This window comes from Merops nubicus, unplaced genomic scaffold (assembly GCF_000691845.1).
Source record: "Merops nubicus isolate BGI_N331 unplaced genomic scaffold, ASM69184v1 scaffold15226, whole genome shotgun sequence".
NCBI classification, from domain to species: Eukaryota; Metazoa; Chordata; class Aves; order Coraciiformes; family Meropidae; genus Merops; species Merops nubicus.
The window spans coordinates 253-22,867 of NW_008615733.1; the positions used below are offsets into that span (position 1 = coordinate 253).

At 40.5% G+C, this 22,615-nt stretch overlaps 1 protein-coding gene across 1 annotated transcript in view; it reads left to right on the forward strand.

Annotated features, from left to right (window-relative positions):
* Positions 1-22,262, forward strand: part of LOC103775180 (serine/threonine-protein phosphatase 6 regulatory ankyrin repeat subunit B) — a gene marked incomplete at both ends in the record, with an annotated part of 22,510 nt that extends 248 nt beyond the window's left edge. Inside the window, 11 exons of the mRNA XM_008942626.1 lie at positions 1,432-1,519; positions 3,723-3,865; positions 5,261-5,473; positions 6,875-6,953; positions 10,137-10,251; positions 13,749-13,831; positions 15,177-15,240; positions 17,693-17,761; positions 18,505-18,645; positions 21,090-21,170; positions 22,151-22,262. Of these exons, the coding sequence (XP_008940874.1) occupies positions 1,432-1,519; positions 3,723-3,865; positions 5,261-5,473; positions 6,875-6,953; positions 10,137-10,251; positions 13,749-13,831; positions 15,177-15,240; positions 17,693-17,761; positions 18,505-18,645; positions 21,090-21,170; positions 22,151-22,262 (1,188 nt within the window). The remainder of the gene's footprint in view (positions 1-1,431; positions 1,520-3,722; positions 3,866-5,260; positions 5,474-6,874; positions 6,954-10,136; positions 10,252-13,748; positions 13,832-15,176; positions 15,241-17,692; positions 17,762-18,504; positions 18,646-21,089; positions 21,171-22,150) is intronic.
* Positions 22,263-22,615: the final 353 nt, after the last annotated feature.

The following is a 22,615-nucleotide window of genomic DNA, read 5'->3' on the forward strand; positions in this document are numbered from 1 at the left end:
AGAGCTGGCTGTGCCACCAGCTCTGGCAGCTCGGCTGTGTCCTTGGCTCCTTTGAGCTTGCTCACCTCTGAAACTAAGAGTGGCAGAATGGAAAGAAGGGAAGACTGGTGGATTCATTTCATAGTGAAGAAATGTTCAGCTTGTGAGAACCAGTCGGTCTGCTTTTCTAATTAATCTTCTGCCCTAGACTAGATGGTCCTGCTCTGGCAGGGGGGTTGGACTTGATGATCTCCAGAGAGATCCCTTCCTACCCCTAACATTCTGTGAGTCTGGAAAACATGCTTCTGGTTTCTCTATTTATCTCATACAGGCAAACCCTTCTAATCTAATTACTCCTTCTATATGGAAAAAACCTGATACTTTTGTAAATAAAGCCTCTCTGTAATGGGTTTTGCTAGCATTTTTAGGTCCAGGTACAAGGATCCTCATCTGCCCATTCCACACCTGAAGGTCCAGATGTAGAGTAAAAACTCAAACTAGAAGAGCAGGCTTCTTTCAACAGAAGTTGACCAGTTGTACTGTAATTAAAAGAAGGAAGAGGAATGGTAGTTCCTGTAAAATGATGACAGAGTTCGACCTTTAAAATACTGCACTGAAGGAAAGACTTAGTAATACTTGAGTCTAACCACCATAATCTGAAGCTCCTGATATGGTGTATCATATATACTAACTGAATATACGCTGCTGTTAGCTGATCTCTGTGGCAAAGCAGTGTACAAAACAAAGACAATCATCTAGCTGTGTAATTTATGATTTTTAGAATGTTTTGCTGAAAAACACAGTTCTTGAACACGTTTTCCATTTAGTTTCCTTTCCTTTTTTTTTTTTCCTCCTGATTTTTCTTATGTTGAATGTTGGATGATTGGCAATGGGGAAAGCAGCTTTTCACCTCTTAGCCATGCTGTCTAAAGAGCCTGCATTATGTGTGAAGCAGACTGGTGCCTCTCCACACCCCCATGGGCACATGGGAACTTCATGGAAGTTGCCATGGTGTGGCAAGAAATAGACACTCCTTGTTGAAAGATCAAGCACATTTTAGAGCTTTTTATCTCACGGTCTGGAGCAATCTTGCCCCAGCCCATATGAAAAAACCCTTAAATTTGTCTTAAAAGTGAAAACTAAGAGCAATGTTTCTCTTCCATGCCTGTTTCTCTTCCAGGTTGTTTGCCAAGCCGAATTTGAAGCGTGCTGGAATAGCAGTGCTCTGCTTGCTCTCAGCCTCCTCTGTGGACACAACTTGTCCTGGTTACCTGTGGCTGTTGCTGGTCCATGTCATTAATCCATACAGCTTTGGGCAGTATTTGTGTAATTCACACACTTGTCATTCAAAAGCAGGATTTTGTGATCAGAACTTTGTTGCTAGGATGATTTGTTATAAGCTGTTGAGTGTGTGATCTACAGGGTTGGTTTACTTGATGTTTTTACTTTTAGATGGTGAATTTGCTCTTAGCCAAGGGGGCAAACATCAATGCTTTTGACAAAAAGGACAGAAGAGCTCTTCACTGGGCAGCGTACATGGGTAAGGCTTGGGCTGGTGCTCCTTCTTAATTTCCTATTCACAAACCAACAGCAAGTTTTAAAATGGGCAAGAGCAGACCTGGCCATGGGAAGTGAGAATTGTATTTACCCTGAAGAGGGAAGGGTTCAGCTGATCTAAATACATACTGTCCATTTATGTTTTTGCAGCTGGTGAGAGCTTGGCTGTGATTTCCACTTTAACATAGTTAATTGTGGGCTTTTTGTGTTGCTTTTTTCATTTTGATCTTTTTACCCTGACTCTAATTCCAGCCTGAAGTATATTTGGGCTTGAAAAAATACAGCTTATATCAATTTCAGCTTTTGCTGAAAACTGCTTTATATAAATAATAAATTTTGCTGTTTATCTATGTCTGTAAGTAGCTAAGTTGTGATACTGTTAAGAATTGTTTCATAGGCTTTCTTATGGTTAGGAGCAAATTGTTGTCTTTTATTCCAGAGCAACTGATTTGTCTGTTCAAAACATTAGTGCTGTTACCAAATATTCCTTAATGAAATCAATTGACCTTATAATTCCTTTCAAGTTAAAGGCAAATTTCATATAGTGAGGTGTTATAATTTCAAAGTGGTAGAACAAGTGCAGTGCCTGTGATAGTGGTCACACTCATTCAGGGGCTTCTGTTGGCTCAGCAGCATGGTCCAGATTATAATTTGTGAGGTGTTGTGTACCCTCGGCCAGGAACTCTTTCATCTAACCTGTCAAGTCTTATTTTAATTCTGCCACTTTCGGAAATGAGATAATAGGAGATTTCAAACTGTGAGAAAAGCATATTGTGTGGGTTTTTAATACATACAGACAGATGGAAAGACTCTTGGCAAGGAATGCAGTTTGGCTTTTGAGCTAGCGAGCTGTGAACTCCTCTCTGTAGAGGTGAAAAGCTTTTACACTCTGCTGTCTAATTCCACATCTCTTTTGCTTTTCATTTTGTTTTGGAAATTCATGATGTGCTTTTCAGAAAACATAGGTAACATTTAAGGCCTAAATTAGCAACGGGATTTAGGAGTCTGTAGTGTAATTTTGGCAGAATTGAGATAATGAGACCTGGGCCTCTGAGAAGATGGATACAGGATGCTGTAAACCCACATGTAGTTTCTTCAGTGCTTAAATATCTTTGGGCACTTTAGACTTTGTCCGTAAAGTTTCTTAGGTTCGTGAGGCAATAAAGACTGTTCCTCAGTTTGGCTTGATTTAATTTTGGTGGTTGTGGCACTGTCTGGGAAGACAGGCCAGATGGTTTGAGACCTTCAGGGAGGGGAGAAAAGGGAAGATACAGGTGGGCTGTGAGTTGCATTTTGAGCTGCTCAGCTCTTCTCCTGTATTCTGTAGGTAAATCCTGATTCAGGGGGTAGGCATTTCACTCCTGAAGCCAGATGTCCCATTGATCTGGCAGTCGGCTCTCAATCTGTGTGACTGTTGAGGCTATTGCAGTTACTTCAATTTGCAGACTAAGTACATATGTCTAGGCTATGAGTTCAGATTCAGGCAGACTTTTATCCAGGATTTTTTGCACAGTTTGACTCTCCAAAGCTGTATCACTAGCAAAAAAAACTTGATCCAAAGATGAGTGGATTCAGGAGAAAATCTTGTATTGTATTGGTAGGCTTTGGATCAAATTCTGCACTTGCTTGAAATTCAGTTTTATGTGTCCTCAATGGTGCTAGAAAAGAGGTTATCTTAATTTTATCATTTATTAAAGTTATTTTTTGTTGCTAACAAAAACCCAAGTGTTAGCAGTTGTGTTTGCAGGTGCCATCCACGGGGTGGCTGTTTTGGGAGACTTGTGTTCTCATGCTCCTGTGCTCACTGTTCTTTCTGTTGCAGGGAGAATAAAACACAAACTGTCATTCTTTTGAGAAATAAAAGGGGGAGAGGGGTCTGGTTTTGTTCTTTTAGTGACTGGAAAACTTATTCAGTAAAGATAACATTGACACATCTAATGAAGGTGAATGCATGGATTTCTTGACAAGGCCTGGAGCCAGGATTAAGAACATTTATGGAAATGCTTTACTGTCCCTTGTAAAACTCTGGGACCATTGTGAAACAGCAGCAAAAGGGGCAGTACATTAGCAAGAAAGCAGTAATTTGGGAGAAGTGATGCTGTGGGATGGTATATTCATTGATTAAATGTCCTTTCCAACCTAAAGCATTCTCTAATTCTATGATGACTGTCTTTCATCTTTTGAAGGTCACCTGGAAGTTGTTGCCTTACTGATTAATCATGGTGCAGAAGTGACCTGTAAAGACAAGAAGGGTTACACCCCACTTCATGCAGCTGCATCCAATGGGCAGATTAACATTGTGAAACACCTCCTTAACCTGGGGGTAGAGGTATGTGGTAACGTGCTCTTTGTGGCTTCCATGTCTCTCTCCATATTTGGAGATAGTCTCTTCCTCTTTCTTATGGATGCTGCTACAGACATTGGCAGAGCTTCTACAGAAGATAGTTCCCATTTTCTGGACCACATTGTGCTTCATGTAGTTTATTGGTTCAGGGGCCAGGAAACACTCTGGAATAAACAATGTCTGATGTGGACAGTAAATTCCATTCCACCTTGCTGAAGAAATCAGGAAACACATTCCTGTGAGGAAGATGGAATCATGCAATTTCCCTTGGCTCAGCATTCCCTTTGATATGATGAGCACTTGTTCTCCACATACACACTGCAGACTTTACTAGACAGCAGTTCAGGCTGTTTAAGTTTATGGACCTGTATTTCCTCTGTGGCCAATGGAGGGAAGGAGGATTGTTTTCACTGGGGAAAGGAACATTTTTTCAGGGCACAGACTTCTTGTAGTGTAATATTGTCAATTCAGTGGTTCAAAGCAGCAGTGAGATGACCAGAAGGGCCTGCAATAGTTAATCAGAGATGTCAGATAAAGCCATTGCATTTGCTACTGCGTTTTCAGCTGACCTGACCTGCCAAAAAAATGTCATAAGTTCATGTTCCCAGGCTGTTGACTGTGAAGTTGAAGGGGAATAGGTGTTTCCTGTTATTAGCAGTACTGTGCTAATAGCTACCTTTTAACTTCCCTATTCTCACCACTGGGGATATGATCTTTGAGACACCTGTATTTTGTGGAAGGGTATTCACATCATCCCTGAGTCTTTTGTTCAATCTGTCTTGTCCTATTTTACACAACAGCAGATTAATACTAAGTCATTCATCAAGAATTAACATAATCTTAATTACATCTTTATAATATTGAGCTGCTGAGAGTGGTTTCTTACTGAAGTGTAAATGGCTGTGCAGTTTCACCTTGCCTTCACTCAAGCACCTTCACTCCCTTCCCAAAAGAAATCTGTAGAAAGAGCTCTTAAGCTTGATTCTGTTCACAATAATTCAATAGTCGGTGTTTTAATTTTTTTTAATCAAGTTTGTGAGCTTTTTATTAATCCTACTTTCCTACTTATATGTAAAAGCTTTCCAGCTTGTTAGGACTTTTGTCATCATCATAATCATTGCATAGTCCTTCTGTCAGCTTTAGGCTTCATACTGGGTTTTAGAAATTGCCAGTAGGACAAAAAGTTAATAATGGTAAAGGTAAAGCATTCCAAATTAAGCTCTCTGGGAGTATATTTTTGTCAATGAAACTTGCTGCTGGGAAATATGCCCTGTGAGAGTTGAAGCCTCTAGCTGTTCCCCTTTGCAGCTTGGGAACGTGTTATGCAAAGCAGTACACTGATGCCTGCAATTTCAGCTCTCTCTCCTTGTCTCCCTTCAGATTGATGAAATGAACATCTATGGAAATACTGCTCTTCACATTGCCTGTTACAACGGTCAGGACTCTGTTGTTAACGAGCTGATTGACTATGGTGCTAATGTAAATCAGCCTAATAATAATGGATTCACTCCCCTGCATTTTGCTGCTGCCTCCACTCATGGAGCTCTGTGTCTGGAGCTACTAGTGAACAATGGGGCAGATGTTAACATCCAGGTAAAGCTTGCACTGCAGCTCTTCAGTTTCACCTTATCCCATTCTGTATTCCTCAGGAGACTGAAAACTGTGATAACAGGTACAGCATGGCTGTAAATCCTTGATGGAAGTAGGATGATGCTGAGAATGTTGATCATTAAACTGTTTGGATGAGATTAACTCCAAGCAGAGGAACTCTTAGTGCCTTGATAAATATGATGACAGCTTTAAACTCTAGGCCAGGCACTTCCCTGAGGGCATGACCAACTACTACAATATAGTCCCAGGGGCTCTGTCAAAATGTTATCTAAAAGGGTGGTGGTAAGTCAAGGAACTATTTCTTTCTGGTGTTTTTCTTCCCTCTGTGATATGGATTTAATTAAATCTGATTCTAAAAAGTTCCTTCTGTCTTTCCTGGGGAAGTAAGAACCAAAGTTTGTTTGTTTAGCTAGTTTAGATCCTGAGTTTACAAAGTCTCATTTTATTTAGGATATCTGAATGCTCTGGAGATACAATTGATACATCTTGATGAAGCTGAAAGGGACTTGCTATTATCCAGCAGAGGGTACTATTGTAGGTACCAGAAGACTTGAGTTCATATAAGATTTTGACTGTTTTACTTGAAACTGTGTGTTTCAGTTTCCAATCTGTAAAACTGGTCTCCTAGTGTTTAACACCTCTGGCAAGTCCCTTGAGCTCAGTCAATAGTCAGGGCACTATTTAAACTCAGAATAATTAAAAAGAAACTAGGGATTTTGCTCACCAATGAACGTGAAACCCCACACCAATAAGCATGAAGTGATGTAAGTAGTGAGGCTGGTACCCTTCCCTTTTATGTTCTGTGCTCCTCAGCTTCTCCAGTTTCAGTTTCTTTCTCTAGAACCCAGAAGAGTGATGTCTGTTCATTGTGCCTTTCAGTTAATAAACTTTCCCTGCTTTCCAATTGTCTTTTGTAGACATCCTATTTTTGATTGGATGAGAATATGTTGACCAAACTTTTTAATATAGTGGCTTTTATTCTGGGATAGATCTATAAAATGCAGATTGATAAACAGGATGGAATTCTTGAATCATTTAAAGACTACTCCTGCTTAGCTTTATGGTTCCTTTGCTTTTCTTTATTCCACTCATTTTAAGGGTTAGTGAAAATAATGACTAAATGGGAAATGTTACTTAAAAATAATAATATGTTATGCATTTTTGGGTTTCTAGCACATACTGTGTACAGCCAGGCTGTAAGGACAGGCTCCACTCCAGCCCATTTCATATTTATTGCTGAGGAACTGTTTTACTTGCATGCTTATACCTTTAGCACGTGTAGATTAAGTCCTACAGACTTTTGAAGGTAGTGGAGGTTTTATCTGAGCTTTAGGATGTTGATCTGAGAGACTCTAAGTTGTTTTTATGTTTCGTTTCTGTCAGAGTAAGGATGGGAAGAGCCCACTGCACATGACAGCTGTCCATGGAAGGTTCACGCGGTCGCAGACCCTCATTCAGAACGGTGAGTTTCCTGTGCCTGTTTAATGACTCTCCAGAAGATGAGGCATTTCCAAGGTTGCAATTTTCAGATGTTCTGACCCAGAGTGCCAAACAGCTGCTCCAAGAGCTGCGTAGCTCTCCATCAACTTCTGGCTGCAGTGGCAACTCTTATTCCAGCATATCATCACAAACTGAGATTTTGGTTGTGAACAAAATCCCCTAATCCTCCAGCTGATGGTGACCTAGCTGATGTGTTGTGATTCTTAGCCTGAAAACAAGAGCTCAAAGATGTATTTAGGTCTTCTTTTCTGCTGAGAAGGAGACATAGTTTACTTTCTGCAACTTAAAAACTCAGAAAAGTTTCTAGTTGTCCTCTCTTGGAAGCTCTGATGTTCTTAGAGCTCAGACCATTTTCTCTACCCTCTACTCAGCAGCTGTACTTCTCTCCCCTCCCTTAGCTCCACCCCTCTTCACTGTCTTCGTTCAGTGTTAAATAAATACTCAGGAGGGTGGACCAGCACCACCTTGTTTGTTCTGGCATAGCCAGGATTCCTGATGATCAGTCATTTATCAGGTATCTCTTTGGTTCAAGAATACTACATAGCATAACAAATATTATTGTTGGAGATCTGGCAGAGGCCTGTTTCCAGTTGACAGAGGTTGCTGTTACTGATTGTTTACTTATCCTTCCCAGCTTTGGCCCACGTAGCAGACAGGATGGTTTAGGGTTTGTGGTTTTTATTGTTTTCCAAAACAAATGTAAACTTTCCAAACTTGGAACTTAAGTGTGAGCTGTTGAAGGTGGCTGGACAGTTAAGCTGTAAATTTAATGGCACTTACTTTTCCACAAGATTGTATTTTTAAAATGGAGGTCTTCAGTACATTGTGCTTCTTTCAGGTCATCATGAAAATTGTTGTCACATCTCTCCTTGGATTAATAAAATGGTAATACTAAAAAGAATTTGGGCAAACTGGAAGAAACTGTGATTTAATGGAATTTTTAGTTGCTTAGTCAAATATGCTCTCTGACTTAGAGCTGTTCTTTGCTCTCTGTTGGATTTGTATGTGAAAGGATTGGCAGTTCTCCATCTGTCCCCCATGCCTCTCTACTGTTCTTCAGGTTACTTGGGTTTCACTTCTTTCTTTCTTCATTTGCTGCCCCTCTAATTTTAGTATTGTACACAGATCTGGTTGCAAGTGACTTTATGTCTCATTGCCATGGGATATTCTGGAAGAGAAAAACATCAATGATTTAAAGAAATGGAGCTTCATTCTGCAGTACTTAATGAGCTGGCTAAAGATGTCTCAATTTCTGGCGGCTGTCTCCAGCAACTTGCAGAGGAAGGGTGGATTACCTTAACATTGGAAAATGGCAAATGTGATGCCTATCTTTAAAAATGGGGGGAAAAAAGAAGAGCTGGAGAGTTTTTTATGTAGATGAGCCAAAAATCCTGAAATAAGTGAATGAACAAACTATTTTTAAACACTTAGGGACGGGCAGGCAATACCTGGCATAGATTTTTCAAGAGTAAAAGATGCTGAGGCATAATTCTCTTCTACAGCAGGGTAATAGGCTTTGTGAACACAGCACAGTCCTCTGACTTTTCTGTGGGCAGGGAATGTTTGTGAAGACCACCTCTGTGGAGGTTCCACCCTGGGGAACCTGTTCCAGCAATTCACTGACCTTTGTTTGCCATTAGAAAGTGCTGTACAGTGCTTTGCTAAAGTTTTCTTGTTGCAGTAGGGCCAGTTATCTCCTGTGAATAGTGGACATGCAGTAAATATTACCATGTCCTGATGTTAGCAAGACTTTTTACATGCTTTCATAAAGTACTCTCACAGCAAATTAGTGGAGTGTGAAAATATTACAGTGTTGGTGCATAATTAGTTGAAAAACTACACTCAGAGAATAGTACTAAATGGATTGTTGTTGTGAAATGGAAGGTGTAGTGAGGCAGTTTTCAGTTTCCCTCCTGGGTCTGGAACTAGCCTGTATTTTCATTAACAGCTTGGATAGTGAAATAGAAAATGTGCTTTTAACATTTGGAGAAAACATGAAGTTCAGAGAGACTGCTGGTTTGGCAGAAGATGGAGAGAGAATGGAAAATTATCCTGTAAAATTGGAGATGGGAGTTACAGTGCAAGTGAAGCAAAGGAGAGGTCCCACACAGGCAGGACTATCAGCTGGACAAGTTCAGAATGGCAACAGCCAGGTGGGTGATGGTTTCTCAAGAAAGGATCTGGGGCTTGTAGAGGACCAGAAACTTGTTGACCACAAGTCAGCAGCATCATGGTGCTTAAAAAAAATGATCAGCACTGTGTGTGGTGTTGTACAAGGTGCAGGAGTGTGTAGGTAGGAGTGTAGCCAGCAGGCATGAGGTGATCCTTTTGCTCAGCTCAGCACTGGGAGATGTCAGCTCTAGTACCATTTCTGGCTTTTGATATTTCACTTCCAGAAGGATGTGGGCCAGCTGGAGAGGACTGGGAGAAGGTTGAGAATAGTTGGAGTGCAGCAAACCTGAGTTACTAGGAGAGACTGAAAAACTTACAGTTCCTTAGTCCAAAAAGAAATTAAGGACCTGATAACAGTCTTTGCATGGGTCAAAAGCCACAGCAGAAAAGAAAGAAATAAGCTGTTTTCCCTGCTTGTGAGGATAAAACATGAGATTAGAATAGATAAAACACAGGCTTAAATTGCAACAGAAGTTCTATTAAGGGCTATTTGGTTGTTCTTTGGTTGGACACAGAGAAGTCACACAACGCACTTGTTGTTCAAAGTGTGTCCCTGCTGGTGTCTCAAACTCTATTTGACATTGTTGTCTTACAGGTAAGTTTGAGTGTCAGTGCCTTTATGAACAAGGGTGTAGTTTCAGCAGTTTAGTTTGTTTAATTCAAGGCATCCATTTGTGCCTTCAGATGAGCAGTGAATATGAATCATGTACTTGACTGCTGGATATCATCCTCTTCACTTCTTTGCCACCATTTTTGCCCACCACTGCAGTTGGAGAGGGAGGTGACAATGCTGCTGCCAGACCACATTCAGTGCCAGTGGCTGAGAGCTGACAGCTTGCTGTGCACTGGTTCTTGGTCTCTGAAATTTAGTGTCTCTTTGGTTGGGCTGATTATGCTGCGTTTACTAGAGAGAAATTGAACTAGTTCATGCTTAACCTTTCAGTGTTCAAATATATGCAAATGTCTTTTTCAGGAGGGGAAATCGACTGTGTGGATAAGGATGGCAACACCCCTCTGCACGTGGCTGCGAGATACGGGCACGAGCTTTTGATCAACACCCTCATCACCAGCGGAGCCGACACTGCCAAGTAGGTGGCTGAACTGGAGCTGTTTCTGGTGATCAAGTGTGATGTCTGGTGCCTGGAAACACAGTGACTCCTCAGGTTCTGAAGTGTGAAGGTTAAAATGGATAAGCACATTTGCACTGTAGTTCATTGGGAGACATGGGGCTAAAATGTGAGCACTTGGGAAGTGTGGAGAGGAAGGAAGCCCTGTGAAGTTCCTGTTTTGCCCAGTTACAAGTCCTGCTTCTTTTTCCTAAAGCACTGGTGTGGCACAGTCTTATGTAATGTGCATGAAGCATACAAGTATATAAGGTGGATCTTGATCACAGTTATTCCAACATGTCTGTAGCAATGAGTTTTTATGGGAAACGTAATTGAAAAAATTCAGTTGCCTTCCAAGGGAATTGTGTGTATATTCCTTAGTATTTAAATTAGCCTAATGTTTACTGGCCTGTCATACTTGGTGATTATTTTTTTGTCTCATGTCTTTTGGTAGAACAGAGGTTAATCAATAGAAATGCAGTATTGCAAAGCTGATGTTACCAAGTCTTTCTGATCTCAGTGTAACTAGAGCCTGTCCTGATGTTGCATAGTTTCTGAAATTCAGGTGGCTGAAATAATAGGACTCCTTTTATCTGATTTGTGAGTTTTTTTTTTTAATAGGAAGACAAGGAATTGAAACAAGACATATTTCTAAATGTTGTTGGTGCTTTATGCTTCAATTCATTTTTTCTCCTTTGCTTGCACATGTATCAAGACTTCACCCACAATATGAAGAGTATTGTCAGCTCAAACATTGTCAGGTGCTTCATTTTTTAAGAGTATTGTGTAGTTAGGTTCAGGTTCTTATGGTCTGTCAAAGAAAAATAGGAAACCTGAAGGTAAACAAAGGGACTTGAGACCAAAGTAATGCAAAGCCATGAGGGATATCTCCTAGGTGTTTAAGAGCAGTTGATTTCATGAATGTAAGTTTTCAGCAATTACTTCAACGTCTCCAAAATATAATTTAAGAGTCTTCTACTTAGGACCTACCACAGAACTTAGTGGCTTAGTGATGTAGTTAGGAAAACCTGCTCTCAGATGTAGATGAGCTGGGTTTAATTTTGAAGATACTTGCAGCTGTCAATACTTTCTTTGTTTGCTTGACAGTGTTTAAGAAAGTGGCACATTTGCCCATATTCCTTTATCAATTATGACTGTCACCATGCAAACTCAAAAGGTGGAACAGATCTTCAGCTGGCACAGATAATGAAATTCCACAGGCTTCAGCTAATGTCACTGGATTTTATTAACAAAGCCAGCATGAAGATCTTGGTGTCTAAATAGATGTGTATTTTTTCCTAGCTCTTTCTCCAGTACAATAAGTTGCAGTCTGTCTCTTATCTTGAGGTTTAAAGGGAAAATGAGGTGCAGTGGGATAGCCCACTCTTGGAGTCAGGGTTATCCAGTTAGAAACTTCTATTTCACACTTGGGTGACTGGAACATTTATTGAATAAAATACTTTTTCCAGCAGCAGAAATAAGTGTAATAAGAAGTTGTCTCAAAGATATGAGACAGATCCAAACAGTGCTACTGTCTGTGCTAAACAAGGAGCATTGAAATGCTGGGAATGGGCTTTCATATGTGCTGCATGTGAATAACTCTGTCTGAGCTCCCCAAACTGTCTTTGAAAAGAAAGTTCTGCACTGTTATTAACAACAACTGAGATAGCTCAGTCAGTCTTTGAGGCAACTGCATTTAAAGAGGCAAGTGTGTAGGTGATGGGGGAACTAGTGTGAACAGCACTGTGGAAGTGGCACTGGTTAGCAGATGTGCAGGTAAGGTGTTTCAGTGGAAATTGGCTAAAACATACTGAGTGGAAATCTTGACCTAAAAGAAGAAAAATATTGCTTTAGATAAGTAGGTGGAGAAGGAGACAGAGGGAAAAGCTGTAGGAAGAAGCACAGGAATACAGAATGTTTAGTGTTAGCTGAACTAAATGAATCCACAGCTAAAAGTGTAACCTGTTTATACAGATGCAGCAGCTTGGTGGAGCTTGTGCTGTTTCCTCCAAAGAACAGGCTGTCAGATCATCTTTAGGTTTCCTGTAAGGTTTAGATGCTACACTAGCAAAATTAAAATTTGTACAACACCACAAGTCACTGCTTAGTGTAGTGAAGCAGCAAGGAGGACACATTCAATGTGAAGACAGAGGAAGGATGGGCCTGTGGATTCTGGAAGAAATATGTTTTTCAAAAACAAACCAAAATTAGTTGAATAAACTTATGTATAAAATGTTGGAGAGAGAAAGATATCTCTATAAACTTCCACATTAATGTTTGTCTCATAATAACTAGTTATGACTTATGGTGAGTCCTGTAGAAAGACAAATTCCTTCATCTTCAGTTCTGTATCTGAAATCCTCTTCCATGAGGTGATCATACTCTCCCAGCCACCAGTTTTCTTGCAGTAATGAAGGGCAGATGTGAATCCATCTGCTATTGTCCAAGGGTTTGTCATTTATCTGCAGAAGATGAAAATCTTGTTGAGATAGTGGGTTTTAGAGGCTCCATCTTTATGTGCACTTGGAGGACTGCTGGTAGGATGATATTTATAGAATGGCAAGTTGCTTTTCACAAAACAATGCCAAATGACAGAAGCCAAGACGTCCAAACCCAAAAGTCTTTGAAGACAGTAAACAGTGGCATGCTTAGGGACTCAACGGGGATAATTTGCTGATATTAATAAAAGCTGCTGAGTGCTTAGCTTGTTTGAAAACTATGTGGTTGCCTGATACAGATTTAGACTAATGATAGGTGTCTACCTCTTTTTTTACCCAGCACGTCTGCTCTGAGAAATTTATAGTGTAACTGAAAAGAGGGTCATTTGTTAAAGAGGCAGGAAAGCAAAAGGGAGTGTGAGGACTGTACCTGGAGCAAACAGTAAAATTAGATATTTGGTTCTTAGGATGTGGGAAGAAAACTGCAGTTGTCACAGCAACCTAAAGGAAAGTGTGAAAAAGAGTTGTCAGCTACCCCAATCTCAGGGGAGAGAGAGAGAGAAGGAAGAAGGGAAGACTTTGAAAACTCACATGAGGGTTATCTAAAGGATGTTCCCTGCAAGAAAAATGGATTTCAGAAGTAACACTGAGAAGATTTTTGGCATTTACTTTTACCTCAGGATGGCAGTTGCAGTATGTGTAGCTGATGCAGAAATTTGTGCATCCCACACAAGGATGCTGTTTCCAAGCAGTGTCTGCTGTCTTGCTTCCTCCCTTACCTTGGCTTTCGCCTGGAATTTTCAGAAACATTCCTGCCACATTCTGTTCAAAGCATAATGCCAAGATTTTGCTGTATCAGAATATTTCTAACTCCTAAGGAGGCTGGTAGGGAAATAAAGATAAAAATACCACGGCAGGAAGAATGTTCCTCGAAAAGGATAGAAACTCCTGCCTTTGTGGAAGGAGCTTTAGCTGTGCTGTGTCTGTGTGTACCCTGTGCTTTCCCACGGCTCTGTGTGAGGAGGCTGTTGTGCCTTTCAGGTGTGGGATCCACAACATGTTCCCTTTGCACCTGGCAGCGTTGAACGCTCACTCAGACTGCTGCAGGAAGCTGCTGTCCTCAGGTAAGTCAGTCCCACGGTCTCTGTGGAGCTTGGGTGGTGTGTGTCTCTGCCCCATCTTACTCGTGGTGAACTGGTCAGATGGAAATCTTCCTGTGCTGCTCTGTCGGGCTGTGCTGTGTCCTGTCCAGGAGCCTTTCCTAACGGTGTGCCCACACTGTCTCACATCCTCTACTGTTCATGCCCAAAGCTCTTTTCCCCTGGCAGGTTCAGAAAGTTTAGAGTCATTCACTAGGAGAAGGAAGGAAATTTAGGACCCTTTTCCAAACTGTTGGAATGTGAGACACTATTTCTTTTTTTTTTTTTTTTTTTTATTTTTTACCCTAAAGAAATCAATCGGTAAATTTTCTCCTTGGGGCCTGCACTGGTAGCAGGTATTTACATCTCACTGGTGGTGATGTATTTTTAGATACAGCTCAAGTGTGCTTCTGAATCCAGACAGAGTAAAGGAGTTAGGCTGGCCAAACTGCAAGTGGGCATGAGGAGGGAGATGAGTGAACGTGTAGTGTCGAGAGAGCAGTCTCTGGATCCTCACCAGAGCCCAAAGCAGAAGGAGCAGGAGTTTGCTGACAGAACTGTTTGGAAAGAGGCAATAATTAGGTGCCAAATCCCAAATTCTTTTTTTTCCAGGCAAGAGTTTCCATGAGTTAAAAAAATCACAAGGCAGATCATATGCTTTTCTAGAAGATTGCTTTATTACTTAACACGTAAAATCTCCTGTAGCTACTTTTTCCCCTAAACTTGAGTCCTGTAGGCTATAAAAAAAGTGAAAAATGGCAATTACATACCCCATCACATTAAACCTTGGTGTGCTCTGGCCTTGATCACTAGATCAGGAAGGAAAAGAAAAAGCTCTGGGTGACCAAAGTGAACACTGCCAGGCTTTTGTCTCTGGCCTTGTGCATCTTGGTGAATCCCTACATACATCTGGAAATTTCTCTCCAACCTGAAAACCACACACAATAAAAATGCCCCCATTTCACATTCAGGCCAACTCAGTGGTTGTTCCTAACTTCTTCATGTTTTCTGTCTTCATGTCCTGCTGTTGTAGTCCTCTTGATAAGTATCTGCTTCACAAATGCTTCTCAGATGATTCTGAAGTGGGATGTGGCACAGAGCTGGATGTGGAAATAGATGCTTGTCAACTTTGGAGCTCTTTTTATAGAGCTGCCAAACTGGAGCAGCCGCTCACTGTTCCCGTGACAACCTCTTTCTGACTGTAGTTGCTTGCGTCCTGTTTTTTTCCAACTAACTGATTTTTCTGTCTCTGCAATGTTTCTTGTGGTTTAACTAGGACAAAAGTATAGCATAGTGTCCTTGTTTAGTAATGAGCACGTGCTGTCTGCAGGCTTTGAAATAGACACCCCTGATAGTTTTGGAAGAACGTGCCTCCACGCTGCCGCTGCAGGAGGGTGAGTAGCTGTGACTGTAGCTGTTGGAAGTCATTTTGTGGCTTTGTTGCAGATTTGGTGCCAGCCAACTTGACCGTGCCATCCACAGAGGGCTGTATTGTGCAAGCAAAGCAGTCTGATGTCACAAGTGGGGCACTTGAGGCTGTCTTTGGCCACTGCTCTCTTGTAGGGATTGTTTGCAGAGTAAAGGAGATGGGCTGAATCTCTCTACTGCAGAGCTAGGCTGTAGTTTGAAGCACGGGTTTCAGGCATAGGGTAAAACACTTTTCTTTTCATGCTCTTGTGAAGACTGCTTCAGAACTGGGTGGGAGAACTGCCTACTCACCCAAGGCTGTCTGTTGACCACAACAGCTGCTGAGGGCCCACAGTTAGCAGCAAATCATCAGTTCCTAGGGCAAAGTGAGTGAGGAGGAGCTGTAGCTCCTGGGATGCTGCTGGCAGGGGAGATATTCCATCTTTGGACTGTGTCCTTCATGGAAAACACAACTACACAACAGGGCCCATCAAACTGGAACCCTGGAGTCCAAGCACAGCTCATCTTCCTCTTTCCCATTTTTCAGGTGCAAATTTAAAAGTTTCTGAAAGAAAAACCAACAAACCAACCAACCAAACAAAAAACAACCCCAAAGCAAACAAACAGCTCCCAACCCTCAAATTAGAAAGTCAAAAGACTGTTGTTTTCTCAGGGTGCTGCATTTTTGGAAAGTGCTGTGAGGCCAGAAATGGAAACAAATAAAAACTGAAATACGTCAATTGAAGTTGTAAATGTAGCATCCAGTTCGTTTAAATATTTCCGAATAATTGTTAGTGGAGTGCTGTGATGTTAACCTAGCAAAAGGACAAAACATTTGGCAAGCATGGAGCTTTGACTCTTCCGTTGAGTAGTTTATGGCTCAGAAAACAGCTGAAATGGAACCTTGGCTAGAACCCAGCTTGGATTCTCTGTGGTTAAAGCAAGCAGAAATGGTCATCTACAGCAGATACTTGGCAGTCTTTCTGGAAGTTGTTTTTTCTTCCCAGTGGACCAGAATTTATATAATGAAATTTTTGTTATTCCAAAAAAAAGTGATATAATTCATCCAAATATTGGTTTTATTGTTCTTATGGTATTACTCTTTTTGATACTCGTCTCACATTAACAGAGGGGAGGTATGACTGTTGCTCGGGTGGAGGTTATAATATATAGTATATTAGTATAGTTCAGATACTATCTCTTTGATAAGGCTGCACCCCAAAAGAATAAGAAACACATGTTAGTCCAAAAGAGATAAGAGGCTTCATAAGAAGCAAAAGCAACTCATGAAAATAAACCATATTTTTCTAGTGGTTTACTACAATTGTCATCACTAATAATATTTTTAGTACCTTGTGGCAAATGTTCTGTGGCTGTTTTCTGCAATAGCAGTTTAGAGTAGGGATGAACTATGCCTAAGTATTGCATCCAGTCTTTGTTTTTTGCTGGTGCTGTACAAAAGGTATTCATTTTTTCCCTGAAACGTGCCTGTTACTCCCATTACATTAATTACATTAATGAGACTTGCATGGCTACTCTGAAAAGAACATACTTCAAAGGTCTGCTCATCTGATTGTGGGCACAAATGATGTGGGAGTGACAAGGAGGCTTGGAAAGTGCTGCACTTCTTCATGTCACTTTCTGGCTTGGATTCATACATTTATTTGCTTGAATTAAACAAGTTGTGAGAATTCAGCTATTTTCTATTAAAAATCACCTGGCTTTAAACAGAATGAAGAAGCAGCTATGATGTGGTGAGTTCTTTCAACAGAAGCAGAGCAATGGAGCCCAACTCAACCACTTAACATGAATGCAGTATTGATACGACAGTCACTTTAAGTAGCTATGCTCCTTATTCCACCAAGCACTTAGACATGTGCTTAAATCTATCAATAGTCAATAAATCATATGAGAATAAACCTAAAACTAACTCTTGTGGTTAAATCTCACTAAGTAAACAGGACTTGAGCAAAGTGCTTACTGTTGAATGCTTTGCTGAGCGGGGGTGGATTTCGTTAAATGTCACCTCTGCATTATTAGGCTGGCATTTTAGAAGCTAGCAACAACTTTTTTTTTTTTTAAAAATTTTTTTTATAAAATACCAGTTCAGTGTGGGGCTGGAAGAAAGCTTCCATTGAAAATCTCCAAACACAGTGAATTCAGATCATATTTACTGTGCTCTCTTTGGAAAATTAATTTTATTTTTTCTTCTGCAGAAGAGAAGTTTGAGGTTTTCTAGAAAAGAGAGGAAATAGTTTTTAAAAGCTTATTTGCTGTTTGATTGAATTTCACACTGTAGCTGGCCGAACCCTGGTTTTGCACAGCAAGTGATATAAAAGTAGTTAGAATAACTTTTTCCTTATGTGGGGCAGAGGGCAGCACAAATGTAAACTTCTGTTTTGTTCATGCTTTGGTTTTTTTTTTTACTTCTCTTTCCAGTAACGTTGAATGTATAAAACTCTTGCAAAGCAGTGGAGCAGATTTTAATAAGAAGGACAAATGTGGGAGGTAGGTAAATTATGAAGCTCATTTAAAAAAAGAAAAAAGAAAGGAATCTGTCAGGCAAGGCAGAAAGACCACCTCGGTCTGGAAATCATATGTTCTATAAAATGACAGTAAAATAGAGGAGGAACTTGGCCTTCCCTGCAGAACTCTTGCTGCTGCAGTTAAATGCCAGCCAGACAGGTGCAGACATCATTAAATGCATAAAAGCCATCCCACCCTCTTGAGTTTTCTGTTTTAAAAATATCACAGGTTTATTTTTTTTCCTTATTGCTCCTGTTACTGCTTAAATTCTTGTGCTTGTGTGCCCAAGACAATACCTGGGTTATGATGGATGGGTTGCTGGTATTTGATGCGCTTCCTAGAGACTTTTCTTCCCCTGTATGAAGTGTTGCTGTGAGTGTTGCTATTCCAGCTAAATAAGATGCTGTGAGGGACACGGTGCTCTGCTCTGCCTCCCAGCTGGAAGAAAGCAGAGTGTGTGTGGAGCAGCAGCAGAGGCTCTCTCTGGGAACAGTTTGTTGGCAAGGCACAGATGGATGATTTCCATCCTACTGGACTTTGCATGAGCATCAAAACTTCCTATTAACACAATTTTGTTAAATTTCCATAACTTTGCGTTTCATCACAGAAATATAAGGCTGATATTGACTCCTGGAAATCCATAGGAAAGCAGGGTTTGAGATTTGTCATTGTCCTTGGTGATGCATCTTGGCATATGAGGTAACAAATTGTCACTTACATTTCAGGACGCCTTTGCACTATGCAGCTGCAAATTGTCATTTCCACTGTATAGAGACACTGGTGACAACAGGAGCCAATATTAATGAGACAGATGACTGGGGACGTACCCCTTTGCACTATGCTGCTGCTTCTGACATGGACAGAAAGTAAGAAAGCCTCTTTGTATTCCCCGTTTAAAGCATGTTGCTAAATCAGTGCCATTCTGTTCTCTTTGTGAGGCTGTGCACTTTGAGCCCAAAAAATTATCCTGCTAGCTAATGGTTGGACGTAAAAAAAAAAGACCTTAAAAGGTTTCTAACTTAAATGATTCTGTGATTCTAAGGAATTTCTCTCAGATTTATGCATTACTCCATGCTGAGTTGCTCTGACAATAAGCCAAATCCCCAGATGTTGTAGCATTTCAGCTCTATGGTTTACCTTTGATGTAACACACAGTTTTGTAGCCATCCTGTCCTACTGAACTGTTTTCACAACATTTTGTCTTGTGTTTTTCTCTGTGTGGTTTCCTCACAAGAGTGAGCTCAGGGGATTTTCTACATCTGCCTTGCAAGTCCATCAGAAGGGGTGGAGCAAGAAAGAGCAGAAGGAGAAGTCTTCCTAGATGAGCTGTAATGACAGACAGACATTTGGCTATTCTGACAGACTTTTTGGAAAGATGGGATAGACCTACCTATCTCTCTCCACTGTCTGAGCTGATAAAAATGCTCACCCTGTCCAAACAGGTTGCTTTTCAGAGACTTTAAAAAGAGAGGGGCCTGGGGAATACCCTTGGGCAGAATGCAGTGCTGTTCTTGTGAGAAAACAGCTGCAAAACTTAGAAATCCTGTGGTTAGTGACTGCAAGTTCTAGCTCCCACATAGCTGTCTATTTTAGCAATCTCTTCCTTATACTGTATTAAACAGGCTCAATTATCCTGTTCTCTCTCAAAAATGTTAGTGACCTGTATTTATTTCAGGTCATCCCATGTTTCTCTGTCTCATTCCCCCAAACACCAAGGAACTATTTTTTTTCTGTTTCTTGTGTACTGAGATCTGGTAAAAATACATCTGGCTTGTTCCCAGCAGAATACCACCACAAAGCCACTGCAGGAAAACTTTGTCTTGAATTTGTGGTACAGGTTTGGATGCCATACCAGAGCCTTAGTAGCTTCTTCATCATTTGCAGTGATAATACTGATATATAAAAAAAAAAGTCTTCCCTATCACCCTCAAACCTGAACAGTGCTAGGGAGAAGGAAGGAGGATCTTCAAAAGTCTGTGCTTGGCACTGCAGTCAGAGTAGGCTTGTAGGAAGGCTTTCACCACTGCCCGCTTCTAATTCTGTCTTGCCAGAAGGTGAGGTGTTATTTGGAGTATTGAGTATTGAGAATGATGGTTCAGTGTGTGTTTTTTCAGCTTTTGGCTCTCTAAGGGAAGTTCCTGTATTCAAACAAGCTCTTTGTTAACTCCAGCATGTATCTACTTCCATCACTAGTTAAAAAAACCCCAACAAACAAACCCAAAACAGCTTACTTTAGTCACATCATGAGCATTGACAGGAATATGTGGACTTTATTTGCCCTCATAGTCCAAACCTAAATTGATTCTGATATGGTGATGCTGTCTTCTCATTAAAATTTTCCAGTTTGAGAAGTTCTGGAAGAAGTGTGATTACATAGATTAAATGCTTTCTGCAGTCCATGAATTTATAGGTCAGCGTATTTTTTTCCCTGCTGGATGGCAAAAAATTCTCAAGGTCAGGCAGTCTGAGTCCAAGGAATGTTCCTAATGGTGTAACTTTGGATGTGGACAGTTTAATGAGCAGGCTGAAGTCTTGGTGCAGCAGGGTTGCCCTCCTGTTTCAGCTGTTCTGGGAACTGTTGTTGCTTATGGTCTTCAGAAAGTGCCCTTTCCTGCAATGAGAGTGCTGCTGTGATTTTCATTAAACAGGGGATTGCAATTTCTGAGCCTGTACACTTTCTCCACATCATCACTTTTTCTGTTCAGGGAACCTTATTTTTGGATGTCCCTGATTTGTAGCTAACTGAAAGCAGATGGCAGGTAGGACTTCAGCGTAGCACATGAGTACGAGTACTCTCTCTAAGTTTATAATGTTAATGTTCAGGGAAGTTATTTTATTAATAATTTTTTTTTTCTGATTCATTTAATGGCAGTGATTAAAGTTTCTCTCTTAAATATTAGAGAAGGCCTAGCAGGTTACTGGGGGAAGAAACAAGCTGTGGGAATCCTGAGCTCACCTCTGCAAAGGAAACAAAATGCACAATGTCGCTGTGGGAGAAACAGAAGGATTTTAGAAAGTGATGATTAAACTGTTTCTGATAGAAACCAGAATTATCTGGATTTTGGGTTGGGAGGCTGGCACAAACTTGCAGAATGATGAACTACCATGCTGTAGTTGTCTCCATTGCTTGCAAAACTTATTAGCTGCAAAGCCATGCAATACCCTCGTTTAACTTGTGGAAGTCTTACTGTTGGCTGGAAGAGGTCAGCTCCTTGAAGAGGAGATTGGGGATGGGTGACAGACTGCATCAAAATCACTGGTATGGTATTTTGAAAATAAGTTGCATTTTTCTGTCCTCTGTGCTAAGAAGAAAGAATATTTTAGGTAACTCCCATGAAAATTCTGAAGAACTTGAAAAAGCCAGTGAGATGAAGGAAAAAGAAGCTGCGTTGTAAGTTTGGTGTCACTAAAGCAGTTAGACTCCATTTCTGGAGAGTGCCACGGCTTTGGGCTGCAGTTTACACTCTGCTTTTACTCATTCATTGCTCTGCTAAACACAGTGCTTGGCTTTAATCAGGGCTAGCATAAACAAAAAAGCTCTACGCTCTTCTCTGTGCTTATATTCCCTAATATTTCTGTTGCTGTGCTTGTTGCTCTTTCTTAATTGAAAGAGGAATTGCCTCAGTAATTTAATAATTCTTTTGTATCATGCACTGTTATTTTAACGCTGTGCACTGAGCATGTATGTTGCAATAAGTAGCCAATGTCTTCCTCTATTTATTAACTTATATTGACATTTTCATCTTGCTATGTAATAATATTTTTTTTTAAAATCCCCTTTATCACATGACAGCCTTACATTCACTACAGAGTACAAACTATGGGAGAAAGTGCTAAGACCAAAATGATAATTTCTTGATGGTATAAGAAAAAGTGGCAAGTACTATAAAAAGCATAAGGGATCTTCTGAAAAACGTACAATTTAAAAAAAAAAAGCTGACAAAGGAGAAAATATGTAGATATATGCTAGGAAATTAACTAAGCTACTCTTTATTTTTCAGCTTGCCATAGTGAATGTTTGGAGGCCAATCATTTGATCAAAAAGTTTTCATGTACAGTAGTAACAATTCTAGGCTGTTTACAATTGTGTAGGTTGATTTCAGGCTTTTTAATAAGAAAGTGATGTTGTGAGCTAGAGTAGCTAAGGCTGGGTTGAAGATTGTTGTTTATGAAGACTTTGAAAGATGAGTAGGAATTTTCTGTATTAAAAACTGGTGAATGTAGGGAGTTCTTGGTGAAAAGAGGGAAATTCGTGATTTGGGGTGCCACTGGAAATACAGAACTGCCAGTTTTCAGTGCCACTGCTGGTTGCAGTGAGAGAGATCTGTGAAATATTGTGAGCTCTCATTTAAATGAGTGAATTGTCCACAGGTGTCTAGAGTTCCTTCTACAAAATGATGCCAATCCATCCATCCAAGACAAAGAGGGGTACAACACTGTGCATTATGCTGCTGCGTACGGGCACCGGCAGTGTCTGGAACTGGTGAGTGCTCAGACTCTTCAGAGGTCTCTTAACTGCTGATGTATAGATTTATATATGCTAGAATTATGGACTCCCCTAATGGTAACTATTTGTGTTCATTGGATATTCACAAATCTGTGAAAACCTGTGGTATAGTGCAGTTAAATATATGTAACTAGTTACATCTTAAAAACATGTTAATCCAGTCCTTGTTTGACAAGCTGGTGCTTAAGTGTTGTCTTTGAGTGTCTGTGTGCTCAAATTATTTTTAACTGTGGTCAAAATATTCCTTGTGTATGTGTGTGTGCCAGTAGCAAGGGATAGTTCCCAGTGCATGATGGTGTGTGTGTCTTTTGCAGCTGGTGTAGTACCTG